The sequence below is a fragment of the Nicotiana tabacum genome, chromosome 8 (genome assembly GCF_000715075.1).
Source record: "Nicotiana tabacum cultivar K326 chromosome 8, ASM71507v2, whole genome shotgun sequence".
NCBI lineage: Eukaryota > Viridiplantae > Streptophyta > Magnoliopsida > Solanales > Solanaceae > Nicotiana > Nicotiana tabacum.
In genome coordinates, this window is record NC_134087.1 from 47245158 (window position 1) to 47261361 (window position 16204).

General features: G+C 40.0%; 1 protein-coding gene and 1 non-coding gene across 2 annotated transcripts; one reads left to right on the plus strand and one right to left on the minus strand.

Moving 5' to 3' along the window:
• Positions 1–6739: 6739 nt before the first annotated feature.
• Positions 6740–8452, plus strand: LOC142163082 (uncharacterized). The gene is made up of 2 exons (XM_075220334.1): positions 6740–7504; positions 8132–8452. The coding sequence occupies exons 1-2, from the start codon at positions 6740–6742 to the stop codon at positions 8450–8452; spliced, it is 1086 nt and encodes a 361-aa protein (XP_075076435.1).
• Positions 7007–7113, minus strand: LOC142163633 (small nucleolar RNA R71). The gene has a single exon (XR_012694579.1). It is a non-coding gene; the product is annotated as a small nucleolar RNA R71 (small nucleolar RNA).
• Positions 8453–16204: the final 7752 nt, after the last annotated feature.

The following is a 16204-nucleotide window of genomic DNA, read 5'->3' on the forward strand; positions in this document are numbered from 1 at the left end:
TTCTCGTCAGTTGAAGCCCCATGAGAAGAACTAACTTTGGAGGAAGCATTGAAGATTTGGAGGCATTATCTTTATGGTGTGTCTTGTGAGGTGTTTACTAATCATCGTAGCCTCCAACACTTGTTCAAGAAGAAAGATCTCAATTTGAGGCAGCGGAGATGGTTGGAGCTGCTAAAGGACTATGATATCACTATTTTGTACCATCCAGGGAAGTTCAATGTAGTGGTCGATGCCTTGAGTAGGAAGGCGGTGAGTATGGGCACTTGGCGTATATTCCTGTTGGGAAGAGATCTTTTGCAGTTGATGTTCAATCCTTGGCCAATCGGTTTGTGAGGTTGGATATTTCAGAGACCAGTCGTGTCTTAGCTTGTGTGGTTTCTCAGTCTTCCTTGTTTGATCGCATCAGGGAGCTCCAGTATGATGATCTTCATTTGCTTGTCCTTAAGGACAGAGTTCAACACGACGATGCTAGAGATGTGACTATTGGTAAGGATGGGTATTGAGGATGCATGACCGGATATATGTGCCCAATGTAGTTGGCTTCGGGAGTTGATTCTGGAGGAGGCCCATAGCTCGCGGTATTCCATCCTTCCGGGTGCCGCGAAAATGTATCAGGATTTGAGACAACATTATTGGTAGAGAAGAATGAAGAAGGAAATTGTGGGATTTGTAGCTCGGTGTCTCAATTGTCAGTAGGTGAAATATAAGCATCAGAGACTGGGTGGCCTGCTTCAGCAGATAGATATTTCTGAGTGGAAGTGGGACCGGATCACCATAGATTTTGTGGTTGGACTCCCACAGACTTTGAAGAAGTTCGATGCTATTTGGGTGATTGTGGATCGACTGACCAAGTCTGCGCACTTTATTCCTATATGTACTACCTATTCTTCAGAGTGGTTAGCAGAGATTTATATCCGAGAGATTGTTCACTTGCATGGTATCCCAGTTTCCATCAATTCAAAAAGAGGTACTCAGTTCACTTTGTAGTTTTGGAGGGCCATGCAGCGAGAGTTGGGTACTCAGGTTGAGTTGAGCACAATTTTTCACCCTCATACGGACAAGCAGTTCGAGCGTACTATTCAGATATTGGAGGACATGTTGCGTGCTTGTGTCATTGATTTTGGGGGTTAATGGGACCAGTTTCTACTGCTTGTAGAGTTTTCATATAACAACAGTTATCAGTCGAGTATTCAGATGGCTCTATATGAGGCTTTATATGGGAGACAATATAGATCTCCAGTAGGTTGGTTTGAGCTGGGTGAGGCTAGGCTTTTAGGTACAGACTTGGTGCAGGATACTTTGGACAAGGTGAAAGTGATTCAGGAACGGCTTCGTACAGCGCAGTCAAGACAAAAGAGTTATGCTGACATGAAGGTTCGTGATGTGTCCTACATGGTTGTGGAGAAGCTTCTATTGAAGATTTCAACCATGAAGGGTGTTATGAGATTTGGGAAGAAGGGTAAATTGGGTCCTTGGTTTATTGGGCCTTTTGAGGTGCTTCGGAGTATTGGGGAGGTGGCTTATGAGCTTACTTTTCCACCTAGCTTGTCGAGTGTGCATCCGGTATTTCATGTTTCTATGCTCCAGAAGTATATTGGCGTTCAGTTAGACGGTGATTTGACTTATGATATGGAGCAAGTGGTTATATTGGAGTGGCAGGTTCGAAAGTTTAGATCAAAGGATATAACTTCAGTGAAAGTGCAGTGGAGAGGTCAGCCCGTGGAGGAGGCTACTTAGGAGACCGAGCGGGATATACGAAGCAAATATCCACACCTATTTGAGGTTCTAGGTATGTTTCTTGACTCGTTCGAGGATGAACATTTGTTTAAGAGGGGGAGGATGTAACGACCTGATTGGTCATTTCATGAGTTACCGCTTCGTTTCCCCCATTTCTGCTTCTTTATGTGTTGTTCAACGGTATTTTATCATATTGTGTTGGTTGTGTTTTGTTCGGAGTGATCTGAGAGTGTCATTTGTGATGTGTGTGTAAAATTTCAAGTCATTTGGATGAGGTTTGATAGGTTTTTTTTGCATCATTTGCGGAATTCGAAAGTTTTGGAATCCTTAGGCTTGAATCCGAGGGTGTTTTAATGTTTTGATGTTGTTTTGAGTATTCCGAAGGTTGGAACAAGTTTGAATGGTGATATGTGACTTGTTGACATGTTTGGTTGATGTCTCAAGGCCTCAGGATGGATTTGGGTGGTTGACGGAAGGTTTGGAGTTGATTTGGAGTTGCAGAATATTTTGCTGCTTCTGTTGTTTCCGCACCTGCAGAGTGGGGACCACGGGTGCGACAATCACAGGCACGGAGGATGACTGCAGGAGCAGAGATGCATCATAGATGTGGAAGGAGAGTCGCACCTGCGAGCCCGCAGGTGCGGTGGATTGATCGCAATTGCAGAAAGGGGGATTTAAGTAAAGTCCGCAGATGCGGATGTTTGGTCGCAGGTACGGGGGCCGCAGATATGGTATTTGGACCGCAGATGCGGAACCCCTAGGCAGAACGTATAAATTCTTGCCTTCGCGAAATTTGGTCATTTTTCCACCATTTGTGTTCGGACTTGGAGCTTTTTGAGAGGAATTGAAGAGAGATTCGACGGGTAACACTTGGAGGTAAGGTTTTTGAACTCAATACTCGATTCTATGGTGATTTCTAACTGATTAGACATGAAATCAGTGGGATTTAAGGGTTAAAATTGAAGGCTAGGGTTTGAGTTTTTGGAGAGCTTGGTGTGGGGATTTGAGGGGCCATTTGAGGTCCGATTTTGATATTTTTGGTATGTATAGACTCGTGGGAGGATAAAGATTCTAGTGATATAATTTTTATCGGATTCCGAGACGTGGGCCCAGGGGTCGAGTTTAGCCAATTTCGAGATTTTTGAGTTAATTTGATTATTTTTATTTGGGCTTTGTTCCTTTAGCGTGTATAAATGATGCAATACTAATTTTGGTCAGATTTGGAGCATTCGGAGGATGAGTCGAGAGGCAAAGACATCGTGGGTTAGAGTTTGGACCAATTTGAGGTAGGTAATGATTGTAAATGTTGTCCTGAGGGTATGAAACCCTGGATTTCACATCGTTTCACTATGTTGAGGTGACGCACACGCTAGATGATGAGTGTGGGGGCATGCACCGTTGGGGATTGTGACTTGGTCTGTCCTGTACGACTAATAAGTTGCATATTTGACTGGAAACTATTTGATATCATCGTATTTTGGGAAATATTATGACGTTTTGGGCTGAATGCCATATTTTGGGCCTTGTGCCAAGCTGTTTGGATCCTTATGCACTTTTTACTACTATTCCTCACTGTTTTGATTTAATTTTTGTACCTAGTCATGCTGTGGTTTACTGTTTTCATAACTCAGTCTGATTACTCTGTTTTTGACATTATAAATGATATTTTTGGGCTGAGCACCCTATTTTACTATAGCCCGGGTGGCTTGAGAGGTTTCTGACTGAATGAGGCCGAGGGCCTGTGTTGTGAGGATTTCATGGGATCGGGCTACGCGCTGCAACATGTTATACTGATTTGTGATATATGAGAGGCCAAGGGCCTGATTTATTATACCACGAGATGACTTGTTATTGCGCTTGGGCTGTAGGAGCCCCTCCGGAGTCTGAACACCCCCAATGAGCGCGAGTACCCAGTGTGAGTGATGAGATGTTGCTCGAGGGGCAGTTTTGGATTTATGTTATTGCCCGAGGGGCTGATTATGAGTAATTGTGAGGTAGCCCGAGGAGTTGGTTCTATTGATATTTTACCCGAGGGGCAGTTTATGGTACATGTTTTACCCGAGGGATTGTTTACGTTTCTATCATTTTTACTCACTGTTTCATCACTTGTTTGAAACTATTGAAAGATGTTTTTAAAAGAATTTTTTTTACTAAAACTGAGTTTGTTTTACGAGATAATTGATTTATGTACTGTTTTGTAAATGTATTGTATTTGTTGTAGTGTTATGACGTGGAATGATCTATTTCTTACTACTCAGCTTTCATTTACTTTTATTACTTACTGAGTTGGCGTACTCATATTACTCCCTGCACCTTGTGTGCAGATCCAGGATTTGCGGGTCTTGATAGCGAGCGTTGATTATTCTTCCAGCAGGTCTTCGGAGTCGACAACGTAGCTATTTGGCGTTCGCAGCCCTGCACTTCTCCTTCTTTCCTTACTTAGACTGTTCTTAGTATATCTATCTCCGAACATTGATAGCCTTATTGTAGATAGACAGATTTTGTTGTTACTCGTGACTTGTGACACCCCGATGTCGGGCTTGTGTATTTTATTCTGCACTGGTTATTTAGACTTATGTTATGAGATTTTGTTAATTAATAGCTTAAAAATGACTTTTATGAAATACTGGTTGATTTGAAAATTGTGTCGGCTGGCCTAGTTTCACGATAGACGCTATCACGACCAGGTCGGTTTTAGGATCGTGACAATGAGATTTACATTTGCCAAACTTTTTCGGCTCCAATCAACCAAAGGAATACATCTTAATTGAATCAGATCCTTTTGCATATAACTTTTATTAGTAATGTTGAAAATTCTCAAGATTATAAGCAGTTGGCAGTGATCAATTGGATTTGTTTTCCTTCATGTGTGTCAGACTATTTGTTTCTTTCCACTTTTGTTTAAGTCTTTTTCAGAAATGTGAAGGAAACTCTTCTCAAGCCTCAAGATATAACTCTTTTTTTTGGTTTAACCATCCGATATTCGGAACTCACTAGCCCAATTAATCTGAATCAGTACAACATAGATCCCATTAAAAGGAGAAGTGCTCCCTAAGTTATTCACTGCATATTTGAGCATCTTTTCAGTAAATTTATTTGCTGCCTTAGATATGTGAAGCTAAAAACTAAGTTATTATGGTTCTAACATGATATTGTTGTTAACATTGTTTTAAACTGCCTAACAGCTGCATAAAGAGAGAATCTAATGGCAGAGACGGGAACAAGAATGACGAAGATGATTAAGTTCTTTCCAGATGTAATTGGGAATATTGATGATAGGCTATAATTGTGTATTTTAGTCGCTTATTACACTCTAAGTTACTGTACTTTAATTGAGTTTGAGCTTTAATCGCTAGTGTTTTGCACTAAATATGTGTTTTATGCCTTGTAGGAGTGATTCCGATCTATGTAGGCATTATGGAATGAATTCAAGTGTTTGGAGCTTTGAAGTTTGAGTAAAAGCCCAAGACATTAAGCCGGGATCGTGTTCGGAGGTCGTGTACCAAGTCCGGATGTTAAAAGAGGACGAAATAAGTTCACTCTGAGAAAATTACACTGTCGCGCCGTATGGGACGCCGCAAGGCGCCGCACAACAGTGTAAAATGCTGCCTGATGCGAAAAGTTGAGGCTGCTGATAAACTCCATTAGCGCGCCGCATGACATGGCGTAGGGTGCGGCACGACTGCACAAAATTTATAGAGCCAGAGTCCTATTTCGCGCTGGAGAAGGTGTTTTCATCTTGGCCCAACCCTACTTGGTATAAATACATATAAAAATATTATTTTGAGGATTTTTTTTGAGAGAGCTTAGCCTGGAGAGACGCACTTTGGAGCAAAAATACACACAAGAACATCTCAGATTTCTTTATCTTTTCTAGTATTTTCAATTATTCAAAACTTATGCAATTGTTTGATTACATCATGAGTGGCTAAACACCCATTGTTCTAGGGTTGTGATTTAGCCATGAATATTGTTGTTTAACGTTGACTTGACCTTTATTATAATTCACAAATATATGGTTGTTTCTTCAATTCTGTGTTTAATTGCTTAATTGTCTGGCCAGCAGTTAGGTTCTATTTACTATCTATACTATGCTTGGGAAAGCCATGTTTAGATTAGAGAAGAATTGAAGAGAGCATGATCTTAACCCTTAGGGGGAGCGGATTTGTGGTTAGGATAGGAATATACCTAGTCACCGTGCTTAATTAAATATCGTGATCTTAATGTGTTCTTAATAGATTGATTTCATAGGAATATAGACGTTAATCTATTAAGAATAGGTGAGTAGTACTTCGGGAGAAGGCTATGAGACCATATATTGATTAATTAGCAACCATGAGTGAATTATATGAAAGGGAGAGTTAATTAGAACACAATAGGATTGGTGAATCGATCACAACCCTGGAATAGTTGTCTCTATTGAATACATAACAATCATTCTACTGCTTGATAATTTAGTTATTACTTAGAATTGTAGTTAGCATAATTGAACTCTTGAACTCGAACTTAGCTTGATGGAATAACAATATTGGTGTGTTAGTGAGTAGTTGATATAAGTCTCTTTGGGTTCAACACTCGACTTATCATTTTATTACTTGTACGACCACGTATACTTGCGTGTGCGTTTGGGAGCAACAAGTTTTTGGCGTCGTTGACGGGGACTTGAATATTAGTTACTTGTTAGTATTTGCTTTAATTGTTTATTTAGTCGAGCCTAACATTAATTGATTGTTGCTCGGATCTCAGGAACGTTGATTGAATGCGTAGGGTCAGAAGCCAAGACTGACTTCAAGGCTTTGATCCTGAACCTGAGAGAACATTTCATAGGAGGTTGAGGGAAGCAAGGGACACGAATAATATTTAGGCACTTGTTCAATTTCCTGTGGACATGGCAGAGAAGCAACCCATGGCTGTTTAGGAGGTGGCGATTCCCAGCATTGCAAATGTCACCTCCAGTATAGTGAAGCCCAGGATCACTGGGCACTTTGAGCTGAAACAGAGCATGATCCAGCTACTTCATGCAAATGGGCAGTTTATGGGTCTTCCACACGAGGATCCACAACAACATATTCTGAACTTCTTGGAGATTAGTGATACTTATATCACTAACGGGGTCACTCCAGATTATGTGAGGCTCACACTTTTTCCATTCTCTCTGTTGGGTGAGGCTAAGCGATGGCTAAAGGCAGAACCAGCTAATTCCATCACAACATGGAATGATTTGGCGAGAAAATTTCTGGCAAGGTTCTTCCCTTCAAGAAAAACTGCAAAAATCAGAAGTGAGTTAGTTGCCTTCAAACAGAATGCGGGAGAATCTTTATACTCAGCTTTGGAAAGGTTCAAGGGGATACTCAAAGATTGTCCTCATCACAATCAGACGAATGAAGTGTTAGCTCACACTTTCATAGAAGGGCTACATTCTGAATCAAAGATCGTGGTAGATGTTGTAGCTAGGGGTCAAGTGTTGGAGAAAAGCTTTGACGAGATATATGCACTATTGAACAAATTCTCCAAGAGCAATCCAAATTGGCAAGGAGAGATGGGCAGACACACAATGCAAAAGTCTGTAGGGGTTCTTGAGTTAGATGTCGTCTCAGCATTATCAATGCAGTTTTCTACGCTGACCAATCAAGTCAATCAGATGAACTTGATATCAGCAAGCAACAAGTACAACCGGTACAACAGGTTCAAGCTTTTTGTGAAATATGTGGAGAGGGGCACACGAGCGACATATGCCCCGCAAACCCAGAGTTTGTCTGCTTTATGGGTAATTCAAATAGGGGCCAAACAAACCAATATGGGAATACTTACAATCCCAACTGGAGGAACCACCCAAACTTCTCTTGGGGTGGAAACCAGGGTACTCAGAATCAATACAGGCCTCAAACACCTCAACAACAATATAGACTACCTCAGGTTGAACAACAAGCAAGTCCTACAAGTCACCTTGAAGACATGTTGAAAAAAGTGATGGCTGAACAACAAGCCCTCTCTCAAAAAGTGATGGCTGAATAGCAAGCCCTCGACACAACAATGAGAAATTTGGAGCGTCAAATAGGATAGCTTGCTAGTGCTCAAAACACTAGACCAGCTGGAGCTCTTCCAAGTGACACTGAAGCAAATCCTAGGGTGGCCCTTAATGTCGTGTCGTTGAGGAATGAGAGACAACTAGAAGAAGTTCAGTCTAAAAAAAGGAAAAGGTGACTTTTAATGAGAGGACAACCACTATTGAATCAACATCAGAAAAAGCTAAGGAGCCAGTGAAGCCAGCTGGAGAGGCGGTGGCTAAGCAACCCCCACTATTGGTTGCAAGGCCACCACCTCCATTCCCTAAAAGATTGCAGAAATTAAGAGATAATGCTGCTTATAAAAAGTATTTGATATCTTGAAGCAGGTGCACATTAATATTCCATTGGTTGACATCTTACAAGAAGTACCCAAATATGCAAAGTACATCAAGGACATTGTGGCAAATAAAAGGAGGCTAACCGAGTTTGAGACTGTGGCACTCACTGAGGAGTGCAGTTCAAGAATTCAGGGCAAGTTACCTCAAATATTGAAGGATCCAGGTAGTTTCACTATCCAAATCTCGATTGGTAAACATGATGTTGGGCGAGCTTTATGTGATCTTGGAGCGAGCATCAACTTGATGCCGCTATCTGTGTTCAGACAGTTGGGGTTGGGTGAGCCACGCCCAACAACAGTTATCTTATAGTTTGCTGATCGTTCCCTTGCTCATCCTGAAGGAGTGATTGAAGATGTGCTAGTTCAAGTGGGTTCTTTCATATTCCCTGCTGATTTCATTATCTTGGACTACGAGCCCGATCAGGAAGTCCCATTTATTTTGGGGCATCCATTCTTAGCCACGGGCTAAGCTATTATTGATGTTTGCAAAGGAAAGATGACAATGAGAGTGGGTGATCGAGTGGAGGTCTTCAATGTTTATAGAGCACTCAAGTTACAAGCCCACTATGAAGAGTTATCCATGATCTCTGTGGTGGAGAGTGATGCCACATCGTTAGTGCCCTATATGAGCCCTGTAGATCCTGTTGAACACATATTGATTAGGGATGTAGAAAATAGTGAAGATGAAATGATGGGAGAAATTGAGCAAGTACTGGATATGTCCTGCAGTTATGTCCAAGGGCTTAAAAATTTTGAAGAGTTGGACAGGCCTATCACTCTGACCCTGCCCAGGCCATCTATTGAAGAAGCTCCGAAGCTAGAACTTAAGCCACTTTCAGTGCATCTGTGCTATGCTTATTTGGGGAACTCTGAGATATTGCCCGTAATTATTTCGTCCAGCTTGACCAACACTCAAGAAGAAAAATTGCTCAGAGTACTCCGTGAGCATAAAAAGGCCATTGGGTGGACTATAACTGACATCAAGGGTATTAGTCCATCATTTTGCATGCATAAAATCTTTTTAGAGGACGGACACTGCCCCAGTGTGGAGCAACAAAGAAGATTAAACCCCATTATGAAAGAGGTGGTAAAAAAGGAAGTAATCAAGTTGCATGATGCAGGTATCATTTTTCCTATTTCTGACCGCAACTAGGTAAGCCCAGTTCAATGTGTGCCCAAAAAGGGAGGAATGACTGTAGTTGAGAACGAGAAGAATGAGCTAATCCCTACTCGCACTATTACGGGATGGAGAGTCTACATTGATTATAGAAGGCTCAACAAAGCAACTCGCAAGGACCACTTCCCACTTCCATTCATCGACCAAATGCTAGACAGGTTAGCCGGGCATGAATATTATTGCTTCCTTGATGGTTATTCGGGATACAATCAGATTTTCATATTCCCAAAGGATAAGGAGAAGACCACTTTTACTTGTCCTTATGGAACTTTTGCCTTCAAGCGAATGTCGTTTAGTCTTTGTAATGCACCAGCCACTTTCCAGAGGTGCATGATGGCTATTTTCACCGACATGGTGGAAAAATTTGTGAAAGTGTTTATGGATGATTTTTCAATTTTTGGGTCTTCTTATGATGATTGCTTGAGGAATTTGAGCAAGGTGCTAGCCCGTTGTGAAGAAACAAATCTGGTACTGAATTGGGAAAAGTGTTATTTTATGGTATAAGAAGGCATCGTGTTGGGTCACAGAGTATCTAGGAGCGGCATTGAAGTTGATAAAGCGAAGGTGGAGGCGGTTGAAAAATTACCTCCTCCTATTTCAGTGAAGGGTGTTCGGAGTTTCTTAGGACACGCGGGTTTCTATCGGCGCTTTATTAAAGATTTTTCGAAAATTGCTACTCCTTTGTGCAGGCTTCTTGAAAAAGATGTAACTTTCAACTTTGATGATGCTTGCCTCAAGGCATTTGAAGAACTTAAAAAGAAGTTGGTGACTGCTCCCATTATTGTGGCACCTGATTGGTCCTTACCATTTGAACTTATGTATGATGCGAGTGACCTTGCTATTGGGGCAGTGCTAGGCCAGTGGAAGGACAAGGTGTTTCATTCCATCTACTATGCGAGTAAGACTCTTAACGATGCACAAATTACACCACCACTAAGAAGGAGTTGTTAGCTGTTGTATGGGCCTTTGAGAAATTTTGGGCATACTTGGTGGGAACGAAAGTCATAGTCCATACCGATCATGAAGCAATCAGGTATTTGTTTACAAAAAAGAATCTAAGGCTAGATTGATGCGCTGGGTTTTATTGCTACAGGAATTTGTTGTAGAAATACGAGATCGAAAGGAGACAGAGAACCAAGTAGCTAACCATCTATAAAGGTTGGAAAATCACGATCACGTGGAGGAGGGTGGCCAAATTAAAGAAGTATTTCCTGATAAGCAACTTTTTGCTATAACCCAATACCCTCCTCCATGGTACGCAGACTATATGAATTATCTTGTGAGTGAGGTACTTCCTCCTGAAATTGAATCTGAAGCTAGAAAGAGGTTTTTACATGATGTGAACCTTTACTACTCGGATGAGCCCTATTTGTACAAGCAATGTGCTGATCAGTTGATGAGGACATGTATTCCTGAAAAGGAGGTGGAATTATTGTTGTATGATTGTCACACATCATCTTATGGGGGCCATCATGGAAGAGATAGAACAGCTGTAAAGGTGCTACAATCCGGTCTCTTTTGGCCGACTTTATTCAAGGATGCCCATACATTCGTTAAGAAGTGTGACCAATGTCAGAGAACGGGAATAGTCACAAGGAGGCATGAGATGCCTTTGAATAACATCCTAGAAGTTGAGCTTTTTGATGTGTGGGGATAGATTTTATGGGGCCATTTCCACCGTCTAGAGGAAATAAATACATTTTGCTAGCAGTTGACTACGTGTCAAAATGGGTGGAGGTAATTGCTTTGCCAACGAATGATGCCATGGTGGTAGCTGCTTTTGTGAAAAAGAACATATTCTCGAGATTTGGGACTCCACGTTCCTTAATTAGTGATGAGGGGACTCATTTTTGCAATCGGTTGCTGAATAAACTTCTGGCTAAATATGGAGTTTGCCACAGAGTTGTTACAGCATATCATCCTCAAACCAGTGTGCAAGCTGAGGTGTCAAACAGAGAAATAAAGCAAATATTAGAAAAGACGGTGAGTGTGAATAGAAAGGATTGGGCTGCAAAGTTGGATGATGCCTTATGGGCATATAGAACTGCATATAAAACGCCAATTGGAGCGTTCCCTTACAAGCTGGTTTATAGGAAGGCATGTCACTTACCCGTTGAACTGGAACACAAGGCATACTGGGCCATTAAGAAGCTGAACATGGACGTTGAGGCCGCAAGCGAGAAAAGACTTATGTAGTAGAATGAATTAGATAAGTTCAGGCTGCACTCTTATGAAAATGCTAAGCTATATAAAGAAAAGACAAAAAGATGGCATGACAAGCATATCAAGCCGCGTCACTTCGAGCCAGGCCAACATGTATTATTATTCAATTCTAGGCTACGACTATTCCCTGGAAAGCTAAAATCGAGATGGTCAGGTCCGTTTGAGGTGGTGAGAGTCACGCCTTATGGTACAATCGAGCTACGAGCTTTAAATGGTAAGAGGAAATTCTTGGTGAATGGTCATAGAGTCAAGCATTATTGGGGAGGAATGATTAATCGTGAGAAGACCAGGTTGTACCCGCTGATGAGTAGGCGAGACTCTGCGTCATGCCGCGACATTAAATTAGGCGCTTATTGGTAGGCAACCCATCTTTACTGATTCCTTTTATTATTATTTTTGTTCTTATTATTGTAGTAGTATTTGTTTTTATTTTGTAGGATTATAAACATATGAGACAAAGTCATTGGAAGAGTGCAAAAGCAAGTTAGAGGTTGAGGACTAAGTGTCCCACACGAAGGACTATGCCTGGGGGAAGTCTGAGTACTCGTGAGCCGCTATTGCTTCGGCCTTCGGCCTTTCAGGGAGTTTCTTGTCCACCCTTATTATTGTTTTGCTTTATTTGTGCATTGAGGACACTGCACTCTTTTAAGTGTGGGGTGGGAGAATTCTCTAGATGATTAGTAGGATCTAGAATTGTGTAGCATTTTAGTAGCTAGAAAAAAAATCGAAAAAAATAAATAGAAAATTGGACTTTTCCTAACGATGGATCTCCTAGGCAGTTTTCTTGAGGGATTTAAGTTTAAAGAAAAAGAAAAAAAAGATTTTCTTTGTAGGTAGTGTAGCAATTTTCCCTTGGTTTTTCTTTGTGCCGCGGTTCTTTTCCAAGGGTTTTGTTTGAACCGGGTATAGTTAGTTTTTATTTTTTTAGAAATAGGAAATCTTGTGCTATGTTTTGAATTGAAGCAATCTCTTTTAACCTTGTCATGCCTTGAGAATTGCGAGTACTTTAGTTGTGACGCTTAGACTCAGTTTTTGACTCTTTTATAAGTACCTTAAATTGTACGATCTTAGCTTTGCTTAACTGTTTTGACTAGAGTGTCTTGATGAGTCCAATCCAAAGTGAGTTATGTGCCATGTGTGTGTAAGGTTTTGTGTTATTCCGTGCATTACTTTTGATATCTAGAAGTAATAGTTTGCAAAGCGAAATAATAGTTTTATTCAGTCTTGGAAGTGATATAGGCGTTTCTTTGTTGAGCCATATAAATATTTTACTCGCTTAATTGTTATGTATCATAGTTAACCCCTTTGAGCCTGTAATCCTGTTTCTTTGGCAACCACATTACAAGCCTTACCCATTCATTTGAATTAACCATCTATTTGAACCTTTTCACCTCTCATGAGCACTTGAATTGTTATGAACTTTGTAAAAGTTAAAGTGTGGGGTGGTTGATTTGGCTTTTCAGTGGAACTAATGAAATAAGGAGAAAGGTGCACTGTTTTGAAAAAGTAAGAGCCACATGAATTGAAAAGAAAAAAAATAGTTGTATTGCTGTGAAAAGAATTCTTTGATAGTGGTGACTCTTGATGTAATTGTGCTTAAAGAAGTGGGGAGTTAATGTATATTGATGTGAAGGTGGAGTTATGGTTTGACATAAGTGTGGGGTTTTCAATGTTAAAGTGTATGTATTAAAGTGCTTAGGGAGGTATAGTCACTCTTATATCTAAATGTAACCTACCCGTCCCGCAGTCTACATTACAGCCAAATAAAGTCCTACTTGATCTTAGAGTGAATGAGTTCGATTAGTAGAGTAATACACTAAGGGCAAGCCTATGGTGCATCTTTTGTAGCATATGAATGTTAGTTCTGAGAGTGAGTGAATTCTTTCTATCTTGAGTTCCTAAGTGTTCTTAAATTTTATTGTGTGGAACTACTCTCTTTTGTGGTGTGAGGGCACTTGATTCATGAAGGAAAGGTAATGTCATTGACCTCGATGTTAGAGTAAGTGAGTGAGTTGTGAATAATGCGTGGTACTTGTGAGTCAAATCTTGAGGTTAAGATTTTACACTCTTGTGCTTAGTCGATTTTAAATATTCTTGGTGTAATGAATTAGGAGAATAACTGTAAAAAGGTTGTGTCTATATAAAGTGTAGTTTGATTGCTCGAGGACGAGATATGGTTTAAGTGTGGGGTGTTTATGATAGGCTATAATTGTGTATTTTAGTCGCTTATTACACTCTAAGTTACTGTACTTTAATTGAGTTTGAGCTTTAATCGCTAGTATTTTTTGCACTAAATATGTGTTTTATGCCTTGTAGGAGTGATTCCAATCTATGTAGGTGTTATGGAATGAATTCAAGTGATTTGGAGATTTGAAGTCTGAGTAAAAGCCCAAGACATTAAGCCGAGATCGTGTTCGGAGGTCGTGTACCAAGTCCGGATGTTAAAAGAGGACGAAATAAGTACTCTGAGAAAATTACACTGCCGCGCCACATGGGACGCCGCAAGGCACGGCGCAGCAGTGTAAAATGCTGCCTGATGCGAAAAGTTGAGGCTGCTGATAAACTCCATTAGCGTGGCGTAGGGTGCGGCGTGACTGTACAAAATTTATAGTGCCAGAGTCCTATTTCGCGCGGGAGAAGGTGTTTTCGTCTGGGCCCAACCCTACTTGGTATAAATACATATAAAAAGATTATTTTGAGGACATTTTTGAGAGATCTTAGCCTGGAGAGACGCACTTTGGAGCAAAAATACACACAAGAACATCTCAGATTTCTTTATCTTTTCTAGTATTTTCAATTATTCAAAACATATGCAATTGTTTGATTACATCATGAGTGACTAAACACCCATTGTTCTAGGGTTGTGATTTAACCATGAATATTGTTGTTTAATATTGACTTGACCTTGATTATAATTCACCAATATATGTTTGTTTCTTCAATTCTGTGTTTAATTGCTTAATTGTCTGGTCAGCAGTTAGGTTCTATTTACATCTATGCTATGCTTGGGAAAACCGTATTTAGATTTGAGAAGAATTGAAACGAGCATGATCTTAACCCTTAGGGGGAACGGATTTGTGGTTAGGATAGAAATATACCTAGTCACCTTGCTTAATTAAATATCATGATCTTAATGCGTTCTTAATAGATTGATTTCATAGGAATATAGGCGTTAATCAATTGAGAATAGGTGAGTAGTACTTCGGGAGAAGGCTATGAGAGCATTTATCGATTAATTAGCAACCATGAGTGAATTATATGAAAGAGAGAGTTAATTAGAATACAATAGGATTGGTGAATCGATCACAACCCTGGAATAGTTGTCTCTATACATAACAATCATTCTACTGCTTGATAATTTAGTTATTACTTAGAATTGTAGTTAGCATAATTAAACTCTTGAACTCGAACTTAGCTTGACGGAATAACAATATTGGTGTGTTAGTGAGTAGTTGATATAAGTCTCTGTGGGTTCGACACTCGACTTATTATTTTATTACTTGTACGACCACGTATACTTGCGTGTGCATTTGGGAGCAACAAATATATATAGGGAGAGAAGTCCTCACCAATTTCTTAACTATACTCTTGCTAAGTAGTCACAAAACTTGAAAAGTAGACCTGCCATATACTCGGAATAATTACTCTACAAATAAATCAATTCTATCTTCCTAGCTTTTACTTTTTCACTTATCGTGATCTTACTAATGAAAAGAATAAGAGAGAGTCTAATGGCAGAGATGGGAAGAAGAAAAAGTGGAAGATTTAATCCCTTCCAATGTAAGTGGCCAAATATAGTGAGAACAGTTCTCACCAATATCTTAACTAGACTCCTGCTAAATAGTCACATAAAACTGAAAAACGATAGATCTGTCATATCCTCAAATTAGTTATTGTGCTGATAAAATGATTGTGTCTCCTCTACTTTAAAAAGCATGGCCTGCTCATCCTTCTTTTTATGAGATTTACATTTGCCAATCTTTTTCTGCTCCAATCAACCAAAGGAATACATCTTAATTGAATCAGATCCTTTTTCGTATAACTTTTATTAGTAATGTGGAATATTCTCAAGAATATAAGCAGTTGGCAGTGATCAATTGGATTTGTTTGCTTCCTTCATGTGTGTCAGACTATTTGCTGCTTTCCACTTTTGTTTATGTCTTTTTCAGCAACTAGCTAGCCTCACCGAATCCTTCATTTCATTGTCAATTTTGTCATATGGTCTTATCAATATTTTATTAAATGAACTTCTTCTAATCTTGTTATTGTGTAATAGATGGAACGAGATCGTAGGTGGATGTACGATAGAAATCATCCTAATCGTGGAGGATTGAAGGAAGAATTTGTAGAAGGTGTTAAAGGATTTATTGCTTATGAAAAAATGCTTCCTGAATTCTGTAATGAAGGAACGATTAGATGTCCTTGAGCTAAGTGCAATTGTATAAAGTTATTGATACCGGAGGATGTTAAAGTTCATCTTTATAGAAAGGGATTTAGACAAAATTATTATGTGTGGTCGGTTCATGGAAAGAACTATAATAATTGCGTGCTGCTATGATGTGGACTATTAATGACTTTCCTACTTATGGAATGTTATCAGGATGGTCAACTATCGGAAAGTTAGCTTGTCCTTGTTGTATGGAAGACACAAAAGCATTCACT

What these genes read in the sequence shown, in the direction of transcription:
- LOC142163082 (XM_075220334.1), top strand. Translation starts at nt 6,740, where the DNA reads ATGATCCAGCTACTTCATGCAAATGGGCAGTTTATGGGTCTTCCACAC. An exon ending in AGAGTTTGTCTGCTTTATGG is followed by an intron (nt 7,505 to 8,131) that starts GTAATTCAAATA and finishes ATCTTGAAGCAG; the next exon opens with GTGCACATTAATATTCCATT.